General features: G+C 46.3%; 1 protein-coding gene across 2 annotated transcripts in view; it reads left to right on the forward strand.

The window, feature by feature from the left end:
• Positions 1-19,544, forward strand: part of LOC106566196 (acid-sensing ion channel 1) — a 383,890-nt gene that overhangs the window by 306,194 nt on the left and 58,152 nt on the right. For both annotated transcript variants that reach the window (XM_045691956.2, XM_014134070.3), the window contains one exon: positions 13,934-14,061. In XM_045691956.2, coding sequence (XP_045547912.1) covers positions 13,934-14,061 — 128 coding nt within the window. The remainder of the gene's footprint in view (positions 1-13,933; positions 14,062-19,544) is intronic.

Genomic DNA, 19,544 nt, shown 5'->3' on the forward strand with positions numbered 1-19,544 from the left:
CCAGCTGTACAGGCTGCTCCATCAACCCATCTACCCCAGCTGTACAGGCTGCTCCATCAACCCATCTACCCCAGCTGTACAGGCTGCTCCATCAACCCATCTACCCCAGCTATACAGGCTGCTCCATCAACCCATCTACCCCAGCTGTACAGGCTGCCCCATCAACCCATCTACCCCAGCTGTACAGGCTGCTCCATCAACCCATCTACCCCAGCTGTACAGGCTGCTCCATCAACCCATCTACCCCAGCTGTACAGGCTGCTCCATCAACCCATCAACCCATCTACCCCAGCTGTACAGGCTGCTCCATCAACCCATCTACCCCAGCTGTACAGGCTGCTCCATCAACCCATCTACCCCCAGCTGTACAGGCTGCTCCATCAACCCATCTACCCCCAGCTATACAGGCTGCTCCATCAACCCATCTACCCCAGCTATACAGGCTGCTCCATCAACCCATCTACCCCAGCTGTACAGGCTGCTCCATCAACCCATCTACCCTTCTACCCCAGCTGTACAGGCTGCTCCATCAACCCATCTACCCATCTACCCCAGCTGTACAGGCTGCTCCATCAACCCATCTACCCCAGCTGTACAGGCTGCTCCATCAACCCATCTACCCCAGCTGTACAGGCTGCTCCATCAACCCATCTACCCCAGCTATACAGGCAGCTCCATCAACCCATCTACCCCAGCTGTACAGGCTGCCCCATCAACCCATCTACCCCAGCTGTACAGGCTGCTCCATCAACCCATCTACCCCAGCTGTACAGGCTGCTCCATCAACCCATCTACCCCAGCTATACAGGCAGCTCCATCAACCCATCTACCCCAGCTGTACAGGCTGCCCCATCAACCCATCTACCCCAGCTGTACAGGCTGCTCCATCAACCCATCTACCCCAGCTATACAGGCTGCTCCATCAACCCATCTACCCCATCTGTACAGGCTGCTCCATCAACCCATCTACCCCAGCTGTACAGGCTGCTCCATCAACCCATCTACCCCAGCTATACAGGCAGCTCCATCAACCCATCTACCCCAGCTGTACAGGCTGCCCCATCAACCCATCTACCCCAGCTGTACAGGCTGCTCCATCAACCCATCTACCCCAGCTATACAGGCTGCTCCATCAACCCATCTACCCCATCTGTACAGGCTGCTCCATCAACCCATCTACCCCAGCTGTACAGGCTGCTCCATCAACCCATCTACCCCAGCTGAACAGGCTGCTCAATCAACCCATCTTCCCCAGCTGTACAGGCTGCTCCATCAACCCATCTACCCCCAGCTGTACAGGCTGCCCCCCCCCCCAACACCCATATCTCCTGAAACATCTCCACACTGTTTATAATTTTATACAACTGAAATTCCACCCAAGACACGCAGGGACCATCCCATTAAATAATAGTAAAGGGTCTGTTATCCCTCCACCTTTGACCCTGTTCCTCCTTGTTAGACAAATAGACGACTTCGCCTTAGCAAACAGAAAATTCAACAAAACACATTTGGCTTTTTCCTTACTCAAATACCTGTTCCCCATTTATAAACATCCCGACAGTAAACTCCACCCACAACCTCTCACACAGACATTCCAACAGAGACATTAATGGCCTTAACCTGGCGCACACAGAAAACAAGATGCACAGTTTCACTTCTGTCACAGAAAGGACACCGCTGTCCGACTCCCGGTTCAACCCGTACCAACCAGCTGTTAGTGGCCAGGGCTCCATGTAGAACCCTCCACTGGAGGTCCTCTGACCTCTGGTACTGGGGGTTTGTAGAGCCCCCTCCATCTAAAACCCACCATACTCTCCTCCCCACATACCCCCTGCCACTGATGTGCCTTCACTCCTGTTAGGCTCCTAATGTTCCTAACCTTAATGCAGAGGTTGTAGAGGGCTACAAATACAGAAAATACATTACAAATACAAAATACAGAGAAAAAGGGGGCGGAGGTTGGGCTGCCTTCTGAGAATTCGTGGGCGAGTGAGTAAACCTCCACTATCATCCGTTCTATTGGCCAACGTGCAATCACTGGAGAATAAAATGGATGATATACGATCAAGACTATCCTACCAACGGGACATTAAAAATTATAATATCTTATGTTTCACTGAGTCTTGGCTGAACGACTTCACGGATAATATAGAGCTGGCGGGATTTTCCATGCATCGGCAGGACAGAGAAGCTACGTCTGTTAAGACGAGGGGCGGGGTGTGTGTCTATTTGTCAATAACAGCTTGTGTGCGATGTCTAATATTAAAGAAGTCTTGATGAAATTGCTCACCTGAGGTAGAGTACCTTATGATAAGCTGTAGACCACACTATCTACCTAGAGAATTCTCATCTATATTATTCTTAGCCATCTATTTATCACCACAAACCAATGCTGGCACTAAGACCGCACTCAACAAGCTGTATAAGGCCATAAGCAAACAAGAAAATGCTCATTCAGAAGCAGCGCTCCTAGTGGCCGGGGACTTTAATGCAGGCAAACTTAAATCCATTTTACCAAAGATTTGGACTCATCAGACCAAAGGACAGATTTCCACCGGTCAAATATCCATTGCTCGTGTTTCTTGGCCCAAGCAAGTCTCTTCTTCATATTGATGTCCTTTAGTAGTGGTTTCTTTGCAGCAATTCGACCATGAAGGCCTGATTCACACAGTCTCCTCTGAACAGTTGATGTTGAGATGTGTCTGTTACTTGAACTCTGTGAAGCAGTTATTTGGGCTGCGATTTCTAATGCTGGTAACTCTAATGAACGTATCCTCTTCCTTTCCTGTGGCGGTCCTCATGAGAGCCAGTTTCATCATAGCGCTTGATGGTTTTTGCGACTGCACTTGAAGAAACGTTCAAAGTTCTTGAAATTTCCCGAATTGACTGACCTTCATGTCTTAAAGTAATGATGGACTGTCATTTCTCTTTACTTATTTGAGCTGTTCTTGCCATAATATGGACTTGGTCTTTTACCAAATAGGGGTATCTTCTGTATACCCCCCTACCTTGTTACGACACAACTGAATGGCTCAAACGCATTAAGAAGGATAAGAAATTCCACAAATTAACTTTTAACAAGGCACACCTGTTAATTGAAATGCATTCCAGGTGACTACCTCTTGAAGCTGGTTGAGAGAATGCCAAGAGTGTGCAAAGCTGTCATCAAGGAAAAGGGTGGCTTCTTTGAAGAATCTCAAATATAAAATATATTTTGATTTGTTTAACACTTTTCTGGTTACTACATGATTCCATATGTGTTATTTCATAGTTTTGATATCTTCATTATTATTATTATTCAACAAGTTAGAAAATTGTCACAATAAAGAAAGAGTAGGTGTGTCCAAACTTTTGACTGATACTGTCAGTCAGCAGTAATCTCGGATAAATGGCACTAGAATATTCTGCAGCACCCAGCCTCACCCTACTAGACTCAGAAATCAAATGTCTACTGTTTGCAGATGATCTGGTGCTTCTGTCCCCAACCAAGGAAGGCTTACAACAGCACCTAGATGTTCTGCACAGATTCTGTCAGACTTGGACCCTGACAGTGAATCTCAGTAAAACAAAAATAATGGTGTTCCAAAGAATTTCCAGTAGCCAGACAACAAATACAAATTCTATCTAGACACCGTTGCCCTAGAGCACACAAAGAATTACACATACCTCGGCCTAAACATCAACACCACAGGTAACTTCCACAAGGCTGTGAACAATCTAAGAGACAAGGCAAGAAGGGCCTTCTATGCTATCAAAAGGAACAGAAAACTCAACTAACATGCCCTCAATGGTTCTGAGGTCTGGGGTCCACTCACCAACCAAGAATTCACAAAATGGGACAAACACCCAATTGAGAGACTGCATGCAGAATTCTGCAAAAATATAATTTGTGTACAATGCAAAACCACAAACAATGCATGCAGAGCAGAATTAGGACCATAACCACTAGCTATCAAAATCCAGAAAAGAGCTGTTAATTTCTACAACCACCTAAAAGGAAACGATTCCCACACATTCCACCACAAAGTCCTTACCTACAAAGAGATGAACCTAGAGAAGAGTCCCCTCAGCCAGCTTTCTCATCATTTGTTTGGGTCTAAATGTGTTTATATCCTTGGGCTCTGTGGGGTATTTTTGTGTTTGTGAACAGAGCCCCAGGATAGAAACACATTTAGACTCAACCAAATTATGAGAAGGCAAAAAGATAACTATTTGACACATTGGAAATAATAAAAAATTAAAAAAACAGAGCGAATTGGAATGCTACCTGACCCGAAACCGAGCTTACACCGTGGCAGAATACCTGACCACTGTGACTGACCCTAAATTAGGAACATCCATGACTATGTACAGACTCAGTGAGCATAGACTTGCTATTGAGAAAGGCCACCATAGGCAGACCTGGTTCTCAAGAGAAGATAGGCTATGTGCACACTGCCCACAAAATGAGGTGGAAACTGAGCTGCACTTCCTAACCTCCTGACGAATGTATGACCGCAATAGAGACGCATATTTCCCATAGACCCACAAATAATTTGAACACAAATCAAACATTGATAAGCTCCTGTCATGACGTTGGCCTGTGGGGGGGAGGTTTATGACTCCCATAAATACCTTTCCCCTTTTCTCTCTCTCTTTACTTAATAGAGTTGACTCTTGGAAAGCCTTTGTTAACATAGAGTCTGGTAACATCAAAAGGTGGGAAACGGAATCATATTTTGGTAATCCAACCAGTTGAAAATATGCGTTGGTACTTAAAACCTCTTACATCTAGATGTGCCGCTAGCGGAACGCCTCGCCAATATCCAATGATAGGGTGTGGCGCGAATTACAAACACTTCAGAAATCCAAAAACTTCAATTTTTCAAACATATGACTATTTTACACCATTTTAAAGACTCTCCTTTATCTAACCACATTGTCCGATTTCAAAAAGGCTTTACAACGAAAGCAAAACATTAGATTATGTCAGGAGAGTACCCAGCCAGAAATAATCACACACATTTTGCAATATTCTGAGTAGATAGCCCGGCCATCATGGCTAGCTATTTTGACACCCACCAAGTTTGGCACTCACCAAACTCAGATTTACTATAAGAAAAATTGGATTACCTTTGCTGTTCTTCGTCAGAATGCACTCCCAGGACTTCTACTTCAACACCCAATGTTGTTTTGGTTCCAAATAATCCATAGTTATATCCAAATAGCTGCGTTTTGTTCTTGCGTTCAAGACACTATCTGAAGGGTGACGCGCCAGCGCGTATCGTGACAACAAATTTCAAAATATTCCATTACCGTACTTCGAAGCATGTCAAACACTGTTTAAAATCAATTTTTATGCGATTTTTCTCGTAAAATAGCGATAATATTCCGACCGGGAGACCTTGTTTTCGTTCAAACACTGAAAATAGAAAATGGAGTCTTCACATGCACGCGTGCGCCCGTGTCATTGTTCTCAGAACGACCACTTTCCAAAACCCCTACGGTTTTTCGCCCAGGGACTGCAGAGTCATCATTCCCCGTTCTGGCGCCTTCTGAGAGCCTATGGGAGCCTTACAGCAGAGATCCTCTATTTTCGATAAAGAGGCTATAGAAGGACAAGAAATGTTCAGACAGGGCACTTCCTGTATGGAATCTTCTCATGTTTTGGCCTGCGATATGAGTTCTGTTATACTCACAGACACCATTCAAACAGTTTTAGAAATTTTAGGGTGTTTTCTATCCAAATCAAACAATTATATGCATATTCTAGTTTCTGGGCAGGAGTAATAACCAGATTAAATCGGGTACGTTTTTTATCCGGCCGTGAAAATACTGCCCCCTATCCTAAACAGGTTAATGAATATCATGTCAGATCAGTTGTTGTCTGAGACATTACTACTAATGATAGTATGACATAAACTGTATCTTGGAAAATCTACACATTATAGTTATCAGATTCACATGGAATTGTTGTGCAATTTAAATGTTTAAATATGAAACTATTTGTGAAATGATGAAATGTAATTTTAGCTTCTTAATGAGAGAACGGTTTGTCATAGAGTAAACTCTGCTCACTCAGAGGCCCCGCCCAAGTGAACAGACATTGGTTGAAAACTATGAAACACGCCCTTCTCTTCACAACGATATAAGCCCGTTGACGAAAATCCAACTTTCTGTTCCAAGGACATGAGGACTTGCGGTCCCCACGTTGAAAGGACAAAGATCACCTACAGAACTAAGCCAACCTCAGCGTGAGCTCTGGTTGAACGACAAGAACCTAATGAAATTAGCATCGAATTTCAACGTGAAGATGACGATCAACACGCCGAAAGGATGAATTTCGACTATACCAGCCAGAATATAGCATGAGCTTAAAGTATGGCAACTTGGCATGAACTTTGAACTCTTATTCACTAAAGAAGTGATACCTCCTAGCGGATTGAGTTGAGTTAGCCGCAGCAACTGTTAACGTGGGCTAGGAGAGGACGGACAAAGGATCCATTCTACCACGCTCCAGTTCACCACTAGACATTCTTCAGAGGACATGAGATCCATGCTGGACAACCCGGCCTTCTATCTACGACCAACCTACCGAAGCGCAGCTCAGAGTAAATATTTATTGCATTTTCCTTTTCCAAATGGACTGTTATTTAGAATGCATAAGATTCTGTATTTACGATAGCATAGCTTTCCCCTTTGTTCTTCATTCAGGCCCAACCCCCTCTCTTTGTGTAACAAGCCGTCATACAGGTTCCGTCCACCAGGGACGTTTTTCATGTATGACCCATCCTGTGTATGTGTAATTCTGTGTGATTGTTTAGGTATTTAGTAAATAAATAATTAAACCAAATTTTGTATTGCTGATTCAACTTGTTAGCCACGGTTCGTGAAGATAACCAAGAATTTTCAACTTTCAGATGAGACTGAATAAGGTGACGATTAAATATTGACTGCTATTGAGGTAAAAGATTACCAGGTCTTTCAGAGTTTATTCGGAAGATAACAGCTCTATAAAAAAATATTCGTGGTGCCCCGACTTTCTAGTTAATTACATTTACATGATTAGCTCAATCAGGTAATATTAATTACAGAGAAATTATTTCATAAAATAGCATGTCATATCACTTAATCCGGCATAACCAAAGACACGACACTCTCATATCTGTTAGGCGAAATACCTCAGTGTGCAGTCACAGCAACAAGATTTGTGGCCCGTTGCCATGAGAAAAGGACAACCAGTGGAACACAAACAACATTGTAAACAAATCCTATATTTATATGTTTATTTATTTGACCTTTCATACTTCAAGTATTTGCACATTGTTACAATGCTGTACATAGACACTAATACAACATTTAAAATGTCTATATTCTTTTAAAACTTTTGTGAGTGTAATTTTTACTAATGTTTCCCTTGTTTATTTCCCTTTTGTTTATTGTTTATTCCATTTGCTTTGGCAATGTAAACATATGTTTCCTATGCCAATAAATCCCTTTGAATTGAGAGAGAGAGGAGAGAGAGGAGAGAGGAGAGAGAAGAGAGAGAGAGAGAGAGAGAGAGAGAGGGAGGGAGAGAGAGAGAGAGACAGAGATACACTGGTAATGAGAGAGAGAGAGAGAGAGAGAGAGAGAGAGAGAGAGAGAGACTGGTAATGAGAAAGAGAGAGTGAGTGGTAATGTGAGAGAGAGAGAGAGAGAGAGAGAGAGACTGGTAATGAGAGAGAGAGAGACTGGTAATGAAAGAGAGAGAGAGAGAGAGAGAGAGAGAGAGAGAATGAGAGACTGGTAATGAGAGAGACAGAGAGAGACTGGTAATGAGAGAGACAGAGAGAGACTGGTAATGAGAGAGAGAGAGAGAGAGAGAGGGAGAGAGACTGGTAATGAGAGAGAGAGAGACTGGTAATGAGAGAGAGAGAGGGAGAGAGACTGGTAATGAGAAAGAGAGAGTGAGTGGTAATGTGAGAGAGAGAGAGAGAGAGAGAGAGAGAGAGAGAGAGAGACTGGTAATGAGAGAGAGAGAGACTGGTAATGAAAGAGAGAGAGAGAGAGAGAGAGAATGAGAGACTGGTAATGAGAGAGACAGAGAGAGACTGGTAATGAGAGAGAGAGAGAGAGAGAGAGAGAGACTGGTAATGAGAGAGACAGAGAGAGACTGGTAATGAGAGAGAGAGAGAGAGGGAGAGAGACTGGTAATGAGAGAGAGAGAGAGAGAGAGAGAGACTGGTAATGAGAGAGAGAGAGACTGGTAATGAGAGAGAGAGAGGGAGAGAGACTGGTAATGAGAGAGAGAGAGAGAGAGAGAGAGAGAGAGAGAGAGAGAGAGAGAGAGAGAGAGACTGGTAATGAGAGAGAGAGAGAGACTGGTAATGAGAGAGAGAGAGAGAGAGAGAGAGAGAGAGAGAGAGAGAGACTGGTAATGAGAGAGAGAGAGAGAGAGAGAGAGAGAGAGAGAGACTGGTAATGAGAGAGAGAGAGCGAGAGAGAGAGAGAGACTGGTAATGAGAGAGAGAGAGAGACTGGTAATGAGAGAGAGAGAGAGAGAGAGAGAGAGAGAGAGAGAGAGAGAGAGAGAGAGAGAGAGAGAGAGAGAGAGACAGACAAGGGACTGGCAGTGAGGAAGAGATAGGTATGAGGGACCTCTTCATTCCATTCCCCCATTCCAGAATGTATTTTAAATGTTTCGATCATTCTAAAACAGTACTCATCCCATCATTTTTATAGCCACCATGGCACGTATGCATACTAGAAATATTGTTCTATTCTGTTTGACATACTAAATGGCACCGGTTAGGGGTGTGTGTGTGTGTGTGTGTGTGTGTGTGTGCAAAGCCCCTCCCAGGTGGTACATGGTCTCAGATGGTACATGGCCACTATTACAGCCTCCCATCTGCTGATGATAAATATATGGCTTCCTCGTCGTGGAACAGACTCCACAAGATGTCAAAAGCGCTCCACAGGGATGCTGGCCCATGTTGACTCCAATGATTCCCACAGTTGTGCCAAGTTGACTGGATGTCCTTTGGGTTGATTCACACGGGACACTTTAATGAAGCGTGAAATACCCAGCAGCGTTGCAGTTATTGACTGACACACCCCGTTCAAAGGCATTTGCCTTGCCCATTCACCCTCTAAATGACACACATACACAATCCATGTCTCAATTGTCTCAAGGCTTAAAAGTCCTTCTTTATCCTGTCTCCTCCTCTTCATCTACACCGATTTGAAGTGGATTTAACAAGTGATATCAATAAGTGATCATAGCTTTCACCTGGATTCACCTGGTCAGCCTATGTCATGGAAAGACAAGGTGTTCCTAATGTTTTGTCCACTAAGTGTATAGTGCACTAACTTAGGGCTCTGTTCAAGAGTAGGCCTACTGCACTATGTCAGTAGGGTGCCATTTGGGAAGCAGGCTAGAAGAGGACAGTGTCCGGGCGGCCAGAGGAAACCAGGCTAGAAGAGGACAGTGTCCGGGCGACCAGAGTAAACCAGGCTAGAAGAGCACAGTGTCTGTGCGACCAGAGGAAACCAGGCTAGAAGAGGACAGTGTCCGGGCGACCAGAGTAAACCAGGCTAGAAGAGGACAGTGTCTGTGCGACCAGAGGAAACCAGGCTAGAAGAGGACAGTGTCCGGGCAGCCAGAGGAAACCAGGCTAGAAGAGCACAGTGTCCGGGCGGCCAGAGGAAACCAGGCTAGAAGAGCACAGTGTCCGGGCGGCCAGAGGAAACCAGGCTAGAAGAGGACAGTGTCCGGGCGACCAGAGGAAACCAGGCTAGAAGAGGACAGTGTCCGGGCGGTCAGAGGAAACCAGGCTAGAAGAGCACAGTGTCCGGGCGACCAGAGTAAACCAGGCTAGAAGAGGACAGTGTCTGTGCGACCAGAGGAAACCAGGCTAGAAGAGGACAGTGTCCGGGCAGCCAGAGGAAACCAGGCTAGAAGAGGACAGTGTCCGGGCGGCCAGAGGAAACCAGGCTAGAAGAGGACAGTGTCCGGGCGGTCAGAGGAAACCAGGCTAGAAGAGCACAGTGTCCGGGCGGTCAGAGGAAACCAGGCTAGAAGAGCACAGTGTCCGGGCGGCCAGAGGAAACCAGGCTAGAAGAGCACAGTGTCCGGGCGGCCAGAGGAAACCAGGCTAGAAGAGGACAGTGTCCGGGCGACCAGAGGAAACCAGGCTAGAAGAGCACAGTGTCTGTGCGACCAGAGGAAACCAGGCTAGAAGAGGACAGTGTCCGGGCGGCCAGAGGAAACCAGGCTAGAAGAGCACAGTGTCCGGGCGGTCAGAGGAAACCAGGCTAGAAGAGGACAGTGTCCGGGCGGTCAGAGGAAACCAGGCTAGAAGAGCACAGTGTCCGGGCGGCCAGAGGAAACCAGGCTAGAAGAGCACAGTGTCCGGGCGGCCAGAGGAAACCAGGCTAGAAGAGCACAGTGTCCGGGCGGTCAGAGGAAACCAGGCTAGAAGAGCACAGTGTCCGGGCGGCCAGAGGAAACCAGGCTAGAAGAGCACAGTGTCCGGGCGGTCAGAGGAAACCAGGCTAGAAGAGGACAGTGTCCGGGCGGGGATGGGTAGGGGATGGATAAGGGATGGATAGGGGATGGATAGGGGATGGATAGGGGATGGGTAGGGGATGGACAGGGGATGGTTAGGGGATGGATAGGGGATGGATAGGGGATAGATAGGGGATGGTTAGGGGATGGATAGGGGATGGATAGGGGATGGGTAGGGGATGGACAGGGGAGGGCTTGGGGATGGATAGGGGATGGATAGGGGATGGGTAGGGGATGGATAGGGGATGGATAGGGGATGGTTAGGGGATGGATAGGGGATGGATAGGGGATGGGTAGGGGATGGACAGGGGATGGATAGGGGATGGTTAGGGGATGGATAGGGGATGGTTAGGGATGGATAGGGGATGGGTAGGGGATGGACAGGGGAGGGCTTGGGGATGGATAGGGGATGGATAGGGGATGGGTAGGGGATGGATAGGGGATGGTTAGGGGATGGATAGGGGATGGACAGGGGAGGGCTTGGGGATGGTTAGGGGATGGATAGGGGATGGGTAGGGGATGGATAGGGGATGGGTAGGCATGGGGATAGGGGATGGACTGGGGCTGGATAGGGGATGGATAGGGGATGCGGATAGGGGATGGGTAGGGGATGGATAGGGGATGGATAGGGGATGGATAGGGGATGAGGATAAGGGATGGGTAGGGGATGGGTAGGGGATGGATAGGGAATGGATAGGGGATGGGGATAAGGGATGGGTAGGGGATGGATAGGGGATGGCTATAAGGGATGGGTAGGGGATGGATAGGGGATGGATAAGGGATGGGGATATGGAATGGGTAGGGGATGGATAGGGGATGGGGATAAAGGATGGGTAGGGGATGGATAGGGGATAGATAGGGGATGGATAGGGGATGGGGATAAGGGATGGGTAGGGGATGGATAGGGGATGAATAGGGGATGGATAGGGGATGGATGGGGATAAGGGATGGGTAGGGGATGGATAGGGGATGGATAGGGGATAGATAGGGGATGGGGATAAGGGATGGGTAGGGGATGGATAGGGGATGAATAGGGGATGGGGATAAGGGATGGGTAGGGGATGGATAGGGGATGAATAGGGGATGGATAGGGGATGGGGATAAGGGATGGGTAGGGGATGGATAGGGGATGGATAGGGGATGGATAGGGGATGGATGGGGATAAGGGATGGGTAGGGGATGGATAGGGGATGGATCGGGGATGGATAGGGGATGGGGCTAGGAGATGGATAGGGGATAGGTAGGGGATAGGTAGGGGATAGGTAGGGGATAGATAGGGGATAGATGGGGGACGTTAGGGGATGAATGGGGATAGGTAGGGGATGGATAGGGGATAGGTAGGGGATAGATAGGGGATAGGTAGGGGATAGGTAGGGGATAGGTAGGGGATAGATGGGGGACGTTAGGGGATGAATGGGGATAAGGGATGGATAGGGGATGGATCGGGGATAGGTAGGAGATGGATAGGGGATAGGTAGGGGATAGGTAGGGGATAGGTAGGGGATGGATGGGGATAAGGGATGGGGCTAGGAGATGGATAGGGGATGGGGCTAGGAGATGGATAGGGGATAGGTAGGGGATGGATAGGGGATAGGTAGGGGATAGATGGGGGATGGATAGGGGATAGGTAGGGGATGGATAGGGGATAGGTAGGGGATAGGTAGGGGATAGATGGGGGATGGATAGGGGATAGGTAGGTGATAGGTAGGGGATAGATGGGGGATGGATAGGGGATAGGTAGGGGATAGGTAGGGGATGGGGCTAGGAGATGGATAGGGGATAGGTAGGGGATAGGTAGGAGATGGATAGGGGATGGGTAGGGGATGGATAGGGGATAGGTAGGGGATGGATAGGGGATAGATGGGGGATAGGTAGGGGATAGATGGGGGATAGGTAGGGGATGGATAGGGGATGGATAGGGGATAGGTAGGGGATAGGTAGGAGATGGATAGGGGATGGGTAGGGGATGGATAGGGGATAGGTAGGGGATGGATAGGGGATAGATGGGGGATGGATAGGGGATAGGTAGGGGATAGGTAGGGGATGGGGCTAGGAGATGGATAGGGGATAGGTAGGGGATAGGTAGGAGATGGATAGGGGATGGGTAGGGGATGGATAGGGGATAGGTAGGGGATAGGTAGGGGATAGATGGGGGATGGATAGGGGATAGGTAGGGGATAGGTAGGGGATGGATAGGGGATAGGTAGGGGATGGATAGGGGATAGGTAGGGGATGGATAGGGGATGGATGGGGATAAGGGATGGGTAGGGGATGGATAGGAGATGGATTGGAGATGGATAGGGGATGGGTAGGGGATAGGTAGGGGATGGATAGGGGATGGATAGGGGATAGGTAGGGGATAGGTAGGGGATGGATAGGGGATGGATAGGGGATAGGTAGGGGATAGATGGGGGACGTTAGGGGATGGATGGGGATAAGGGATGGATAGGGGATGGATAGGGGATAGGTAGGGGATAGGTAGGGGATAGATGGGGGATGGATGGGGATAAGGGATGGGTAGGGGATGGATAGGGGATGGGGCTAGGAGATGGATAGGGGATAGGTAGGGGATAGGTAGGGGATAGGTAGGGGATGGGGCTAGGAGATGGATAGGGGATAGGTAGGGGATAGATGGGGGACGTTAGGGGATGGATAGGAGATGGATAGGAGATGGATAGGGGATAGGTAGGGGATAGGTAGGGGATGGGTAGGGGATAGATGGGGGATAGGTAGGGGATAGGTAGGGATAGGTAGGGGATAGGTAGGGGATAGATGGGGGATGGGTAGGGGATAGGTAGGGGATAGATGGGGGATGGGTAGGGGATGGGGCTAGGAGATGGATAGGGGATAGGTAGGGGATAGCTAGGGGATGGGTAGGGGATAGGTAGGGGATAGGTAGGGGATAGGTTTGGTGGATGGGTAGGGGATGGGTAGGGGATAGATGGGGGATGGATAGGGGATAGGTAGGGGATGGATAGGGGATAGATAGGGGATAGATAGGGGATAGGTGGGGGATGGGTAGGGGATAGATGGGGATAAGGGATGGATAGGGGATGGATAGGGGATGGGGCTAGGAGATGGATAGGGGATAGGTAGGGGATAGATGGGGGACGTTAGGGGATGAATGGGGATAGGTAGGGAATGGATAGGGGATAGATAGGGGATGAATGGGGATAAGGGCAGGCTAGTACACAGGAGGAATATCAACAATAGAGTATACATCATTTTGAGATCAATCTCTTCTTCTGATTCCTTACTGTAATCAGATTTTCAGGTTATTTAATTTCATGGTTTTTTTTCTCAGTCCAGTTGAATGAAATCATACTGATTAATACACTGACCCATGCTGTTTCTGACATCTGTTTTTGGAATGCAAGTTTCTTATCTTTCCCTTCCTCTCTCCAGATGAGACGTCGTTCGAGGCGGGCATCAAGGTTCAGATCCACACGCAGGACGAGCCTCCCTTCATTGACCAGCTGGGTTTCGGAGTGGCCCCGGGCTTCCAGACCTTCGTATCCTGTCAGGAACAACGGGTAGGGTATCAATCAATCAATCAATCAATCAATCAAGCCTGCCATTATTGGCTCTTCCCAATGTGGGCTTGCTACAAGGGAAGGCACAAAATTAGTGAAACCAAAATGATGGCTGTCTGGGTAATTGTTGATGTCTGTATGTGGGAGGTTGTTTTGTTGTTCATGATGGTGTCATCCTGCTACATTAAAGAGGGCTGAATGACGTGTGTTTTAAGATACGCAACCAGCATACACCATTATAGTGATTTCCAAAGGTCACGTTCTTGTTGAAAACGGGACGAGGTTATTCTGAAACCCAGTCAGTCAGTTTCACCTTGAACAGACTCTGACCCTGAACAGACTCTCCAATCTCATTTTATTTTCCTGATGCATGTTACATTACAGGGATCTCGTCAGTGGCTTGGTGGATATCCACACTTTTCAATCAGTGCTCCCATGCTCTCTCTTCGGGAGAGAAGAATAATTCCATGTGACGTATTCCAACCAACTCTACCCTCTCATCATGTACACTACCGTTCAAAATGTTGGGGTCACTTAGAAATGTCCTTGTTTTTGAAAGAAAAGCACATTTTGTTGTCCATTAAAATAACATCAAATTGATCAGAATACAGGGTAGACATTGTTAATGTTGTAAATTACTATTGCAGTTGGAATTTTTTTAAATGGAATGTCTACATAGGCGTACAGAGGCCCATTATCAGCAACCATCACTCCTGTGTTCCAATGGCACGTTGTGTTAGCTAATCCAAGTTTATATTTTTAAAAGGCAAATTGATCATTAGAAAACCCTTTTGCAATTATGTTAGCACAGCTGAAAACTGTTGTTCTGATTAAAGAAGCAATAAAACTGGCCTTCTTTAGACTAGTTGAGTATCTGGAGCATCAGCATTTGTGGGTTCGATAACAGGCTCAAAATGGCCAGAAACAAAGACCTTTCTTCTGAAACTTGTCAGTCTATTCTTGTTCTGAGAAATGAAGGCTATTCCATGCAAGAAATTGCCAAGAAACTGAAGATCTCGTACAACGTTGTGTACTACTCCCTTCACAGAACAGCGTAAACTGGCTCTCACCAGAACAGAAAGAGGAGTGGGAGGCCCCGGTACACAACTGAGCAAGAGGACAAAGACATTAGAGTGTCTAGTTTGAGAAACAGATGCCTCACAAGTCCTCAACTGGCAGCTTCACTAAATAGTACCCGCAAAACACCAGTCTCAACATCAACAGTGAAGAGGCGACTCCGGGAATGCTTGCCTTCTAGGCAGAGTTGCAATCAAAAAGCCATATCTCAGACTGACCAATAAAAATAAAATATTAAGATGGGCAAAAGAACACAGACACTGGACAGAGGAACTCTGCCTAGAAGGCCGGCATCCCGGAGTCGCCTCTTCACTGTTGACGTTGAGACTGGTATTTTGCCGGTACTATTTAATGAAGCTGCCAGTAATCAGGGAGATGATGGAGGTGAATCGGATGGCGCACAGGTGTGCGTAACAATGGTGACAGGTGTGCGCCATAATGAGCAGCCTGGTGACCTAGAGGCTAGAGAGGGAGTACACGTGACACTGATGCTCCAGATAATCAACTAGTCTAAAGAAGGCCAGTTTTATTGCTTCTTTAATCAGGACAACAGTTTTCAGCTGTGCTAACATAATTGCAAAAGGGTTTTCTAATGATCAATTAGGCTTTTAAAATGATAAACTTGAATTAGCTAACACAACGTGCCATTGGAACACAGGAGTGATGGTTGCTGATAATGGGCCTCTGTACGCCTATGTAGATATTCCATCAAAAATCTGCCGTTTCCAGTTACAAAAGTCATTTACAACATTAACAATGTCTACCCTGTGTTTCTGATCAATTTTATGTTATTTTAATGGACAACAAAATGTGCTTTTCTTTCAAAAACAAGGACATTTCTAAGTGACCCCAAACTTTTGAACGGTAGTGTATATCTAACCTGACAGAGTGAAATCATAGGTATTTATACTCTCTCTGGGACACAGATTATAGAATATGTTGTGACTTTACTTTCATTAATCTGATGCCTGTTATTTATCTAATCCACTAACTATGTTTAATTGTTATCCGATTAAATTAATCATGTAACAATTAACTCATTAGGAATTTGGGGCACCACGAGAGCGGTTGGTTAAAGAGTTACCATCTCCCGAATTAAACTCTAAAGGTCTTTACCTATCACATCCACAAAACAGTCAACGTATTAATCATAAACTCTTATCATATCATCATTCTGAACAGTCGTAATCTCCTGCATCTACAAAAAACTCAGCCTTACTTATGATTCAGTACTACACAAATTGGTTGAATTATTTATTTACTAACTAAATGATAACACAGGATAAACATACACGCTTAATACATTAGATAAAGGTCGCTAGCGGACTGACACAATATATGGCAGCTTGTGATGGAGAGAGAGAGAAAGAGACACTTATCGTTGATACATTTTAGGAACTACTCTCACAGTAATCATATAATATACACACAAATCGCCGGCCGTTTGGAGTAAGAAATCATGAATATATTTACGTGTAAATGCATTTGTTTGCCGTGTGTCTCTGTCGGAACCAGGCCTTCTTAGGAAGGGTCCAGGCCTTCTTAGGAAGGGTGTTGGACCTTTCTGCTGCATGCTTGTAAGGCTCTGATTGTCCAAAAGGGGTCCGGACCCGTCTCTTCTACTGTTGTTCACTCTGGACGATGCTCCTTTAAAGATAGTCTAGCCAGCCGTGTCAATGGTTCCCATTGGGTGATGAGAGTAGCGTACTATGGTGATTTGAGAAGTAGTAGAGTGGTCCCACTTAAATGAGCTTTTATAGATACTTTACGATACGATAACATCACCTCCCAGCCAATCACTGGTACGGCTGACAGCTAATCAGCCATACCAGTGATTGTCTGAGAGGGGACGTTATCTTCTCTACCTCATGTTGAGAGTTCAAACCACTTTGGACATGAGCTGAAGCTACATGCCTCTCTGATCTAAATGTTAATTTCTTTACCAATCCTTTTATGCACTCTGGTTGAAAGGGATGGTTCTGTCAGGCTGATACGCTCTCTGACCTCACTCAGGGCGTGACTAGTTACTGTGCAAAGTTTATAGGACACAAATGATATCTTATGGTTCCTATAATCACATTCCTATCTTAACCAAAATACTTTCATCATTTTTTATATTTTATACACAACAGGAAGGATGGAGACTTCATACATGTAGTATATATACTTTAAATTACAGTATTTCCTTTATCGCAAAATAAAGTATTTCCTTTATCGCAAAATAACAACCCATATGACATTATTATTCTTTAGCTCGCCTCTGACCATTCCCCACGTTCTGTGTTAGGAATATTTTCCAGTATTCGCTTAAGAATGTGTTAGAGTTTCGGCGGGAAAAGTCTCTGGAGACAAAGGAACATTCCTGTGTTCATTTGGAGAGGGATGTTCTCTGGATTTCCTTTAATTGGGGCTGCAGGTAGCCTAGTGGTTAGAGCGTTGGACTAATAACCGGAAAGGTTGCAGGATCAAATCCCCCAGCTGACAAGGTAAAAAATCTGTCGTTCAACCATTTTTAAGCTGATCTGACCCATTCGGATCCTCACAGGACAGTCATGACAAATGCGTATGATGAAATGAACACAGGAGATAGGGATTGAATAGATCATGTTTCTGCCAGAGACGTCATCAGAGTGCACAACAGAGCAGTGTACTGTCTACACTCTGTCTCCCCTCTGTTTGTTGTTTTTATGAAATAGTTTCTAAATCATAGCTAAAGTTTGTATTGCTATGGATACCGCAACGCGGTCAGCCTTTACGGCTGGGACTGCAAGTTTGTCTCCAGGATTCCTGTTAAGTAGCAGTTAGCTGCTAGCCATCATGAAAACGGAGCAGGCTAATGCTAGCAGTGCTAGCCTACCGGTGTGTTTATCCACAGCTGGGAACAAATGCTTCAGGTGTGAGATGATTTCCACACAATCATAAGATAAGGTGGAACTAGAAAATGAACAGGGATTTGTCTGCCCTAAACGCACCACCATCAAGCATCTTAGGGAAGAGATCCTCCGGCTGTTAGCTCGGGCTGAGAGAAAAGGATAACATGCTTTCTAAGTACACCAACCTTGCTGTAACCCAGGCAGACCGAATCACAGTTTTAAATGCCTCCTATAGCAAAGCTGTCGATGAGTTGGGCGGCGTTGATCTGTCCCAATCCAACTTACAGATGTTAAGCTTAACTCCGCGGCCCATGGGAGACTGGACACTCGCAAGGCGTAGGATATCGGGGAGGCAGTCTGGCCACCCTTCATCTATCCGAGAAGATCTGATCCAGCTATCAAACAGCTTTGCCCCACTTGAGATGGATGTACCAGCCCAGGAAGTCAGCACAGATCTTGGGTGTATACACTCCCCCATGGCCACCCCCCATGGCCACCACAGTTCAGCAGGTCGCAGACTCAAGACAGAAGGGTCTCAGGCCATCCTCTCCCCGTCCCCCGTCCGCTGTTGCTGGTGTGAAGAGTCAGGCTAGCGTGGCTCGAAGCCTCCATCCCCCCTGCCCGAGTCAGTCCCATCCCGCTCCTTCTCTTCCTTCCCCATCGGATTCCATCACAACAACCATCATTGTGGGCAGCTAGATGGTGAGAGATTTTGACCTACCTACGGTTTTGTGGACCGACCAAGGTCCACTGTCACCCAGGAGCCCGTGTCCATGACATCAACTCCCAACTCCATTTTACTTCATAACTATCCGCTAGCTATATGTAAATTGTAAAAATTTAGCTAACCAGATAGTATAACAGGCAAAAATGACCTTATCCAAGGAAGATGTCAATTCTTTGTGCGTAACAATTATTTGTTGCTATCTGGCTAGCCAGTTAGCTCTATTGCCTTACTATGGGCTTACAACCTATGCACACTACAATGGGTATTGTAGGCAGGTAACCATGCCAAACTACAGGTAACCATGCAAACTACAATGGGTATTGTAGGCAGGTAACCATGCCAAAATGAACACAACATGTATTTATTAACATATCAAGATAAAACATTGTAGTCAGGGAACATAGGAGATGTGAGTTTATTTTCTCTCACTTCAGTTCAAATACTGGCAGCCATTGATTTCAAGAAAATGTATCATTTTTACGTGCTGCATCATAATTCTTTGCATACTTTCCATTGAAGCTTTCAAAATATGTACAAACGGAGTACACATTCAATAAGTGCCCACCATGCTCCATTTCACATACTTTGGATTTGGACTCATACTCCGACCAACCCGTGCTCCAATTTACGTGCTCGGAGCACGGTAGTATGCATTTTGAACAACACGCAGGATTCAGCCTAACCGCAGGGGTTCTAGGATTATTTCCAGAAAAATCTAACTGTTTTAGAGAATGACAGACAGGGTCTGGTAGTGCTCCAGTCCCAGCAACATCAAACTGTTTTAGAGACTGACAGACAGGGTCTGG

The sequence above is a fragment of the Salmo salar genome, chromosome 12 (assembly GCF_965601325.2).
Source record: "Salmo salar chromosome 12, fSalSal1, whole genome shotgun sequence".
NCBI classification, from domain to species: domain Eukaryota; kingdom Metazoa; phylum Chordata; class Actinopteri; order Salmoniformes; family Salmonidae; genus Salmo; species Salmo salar.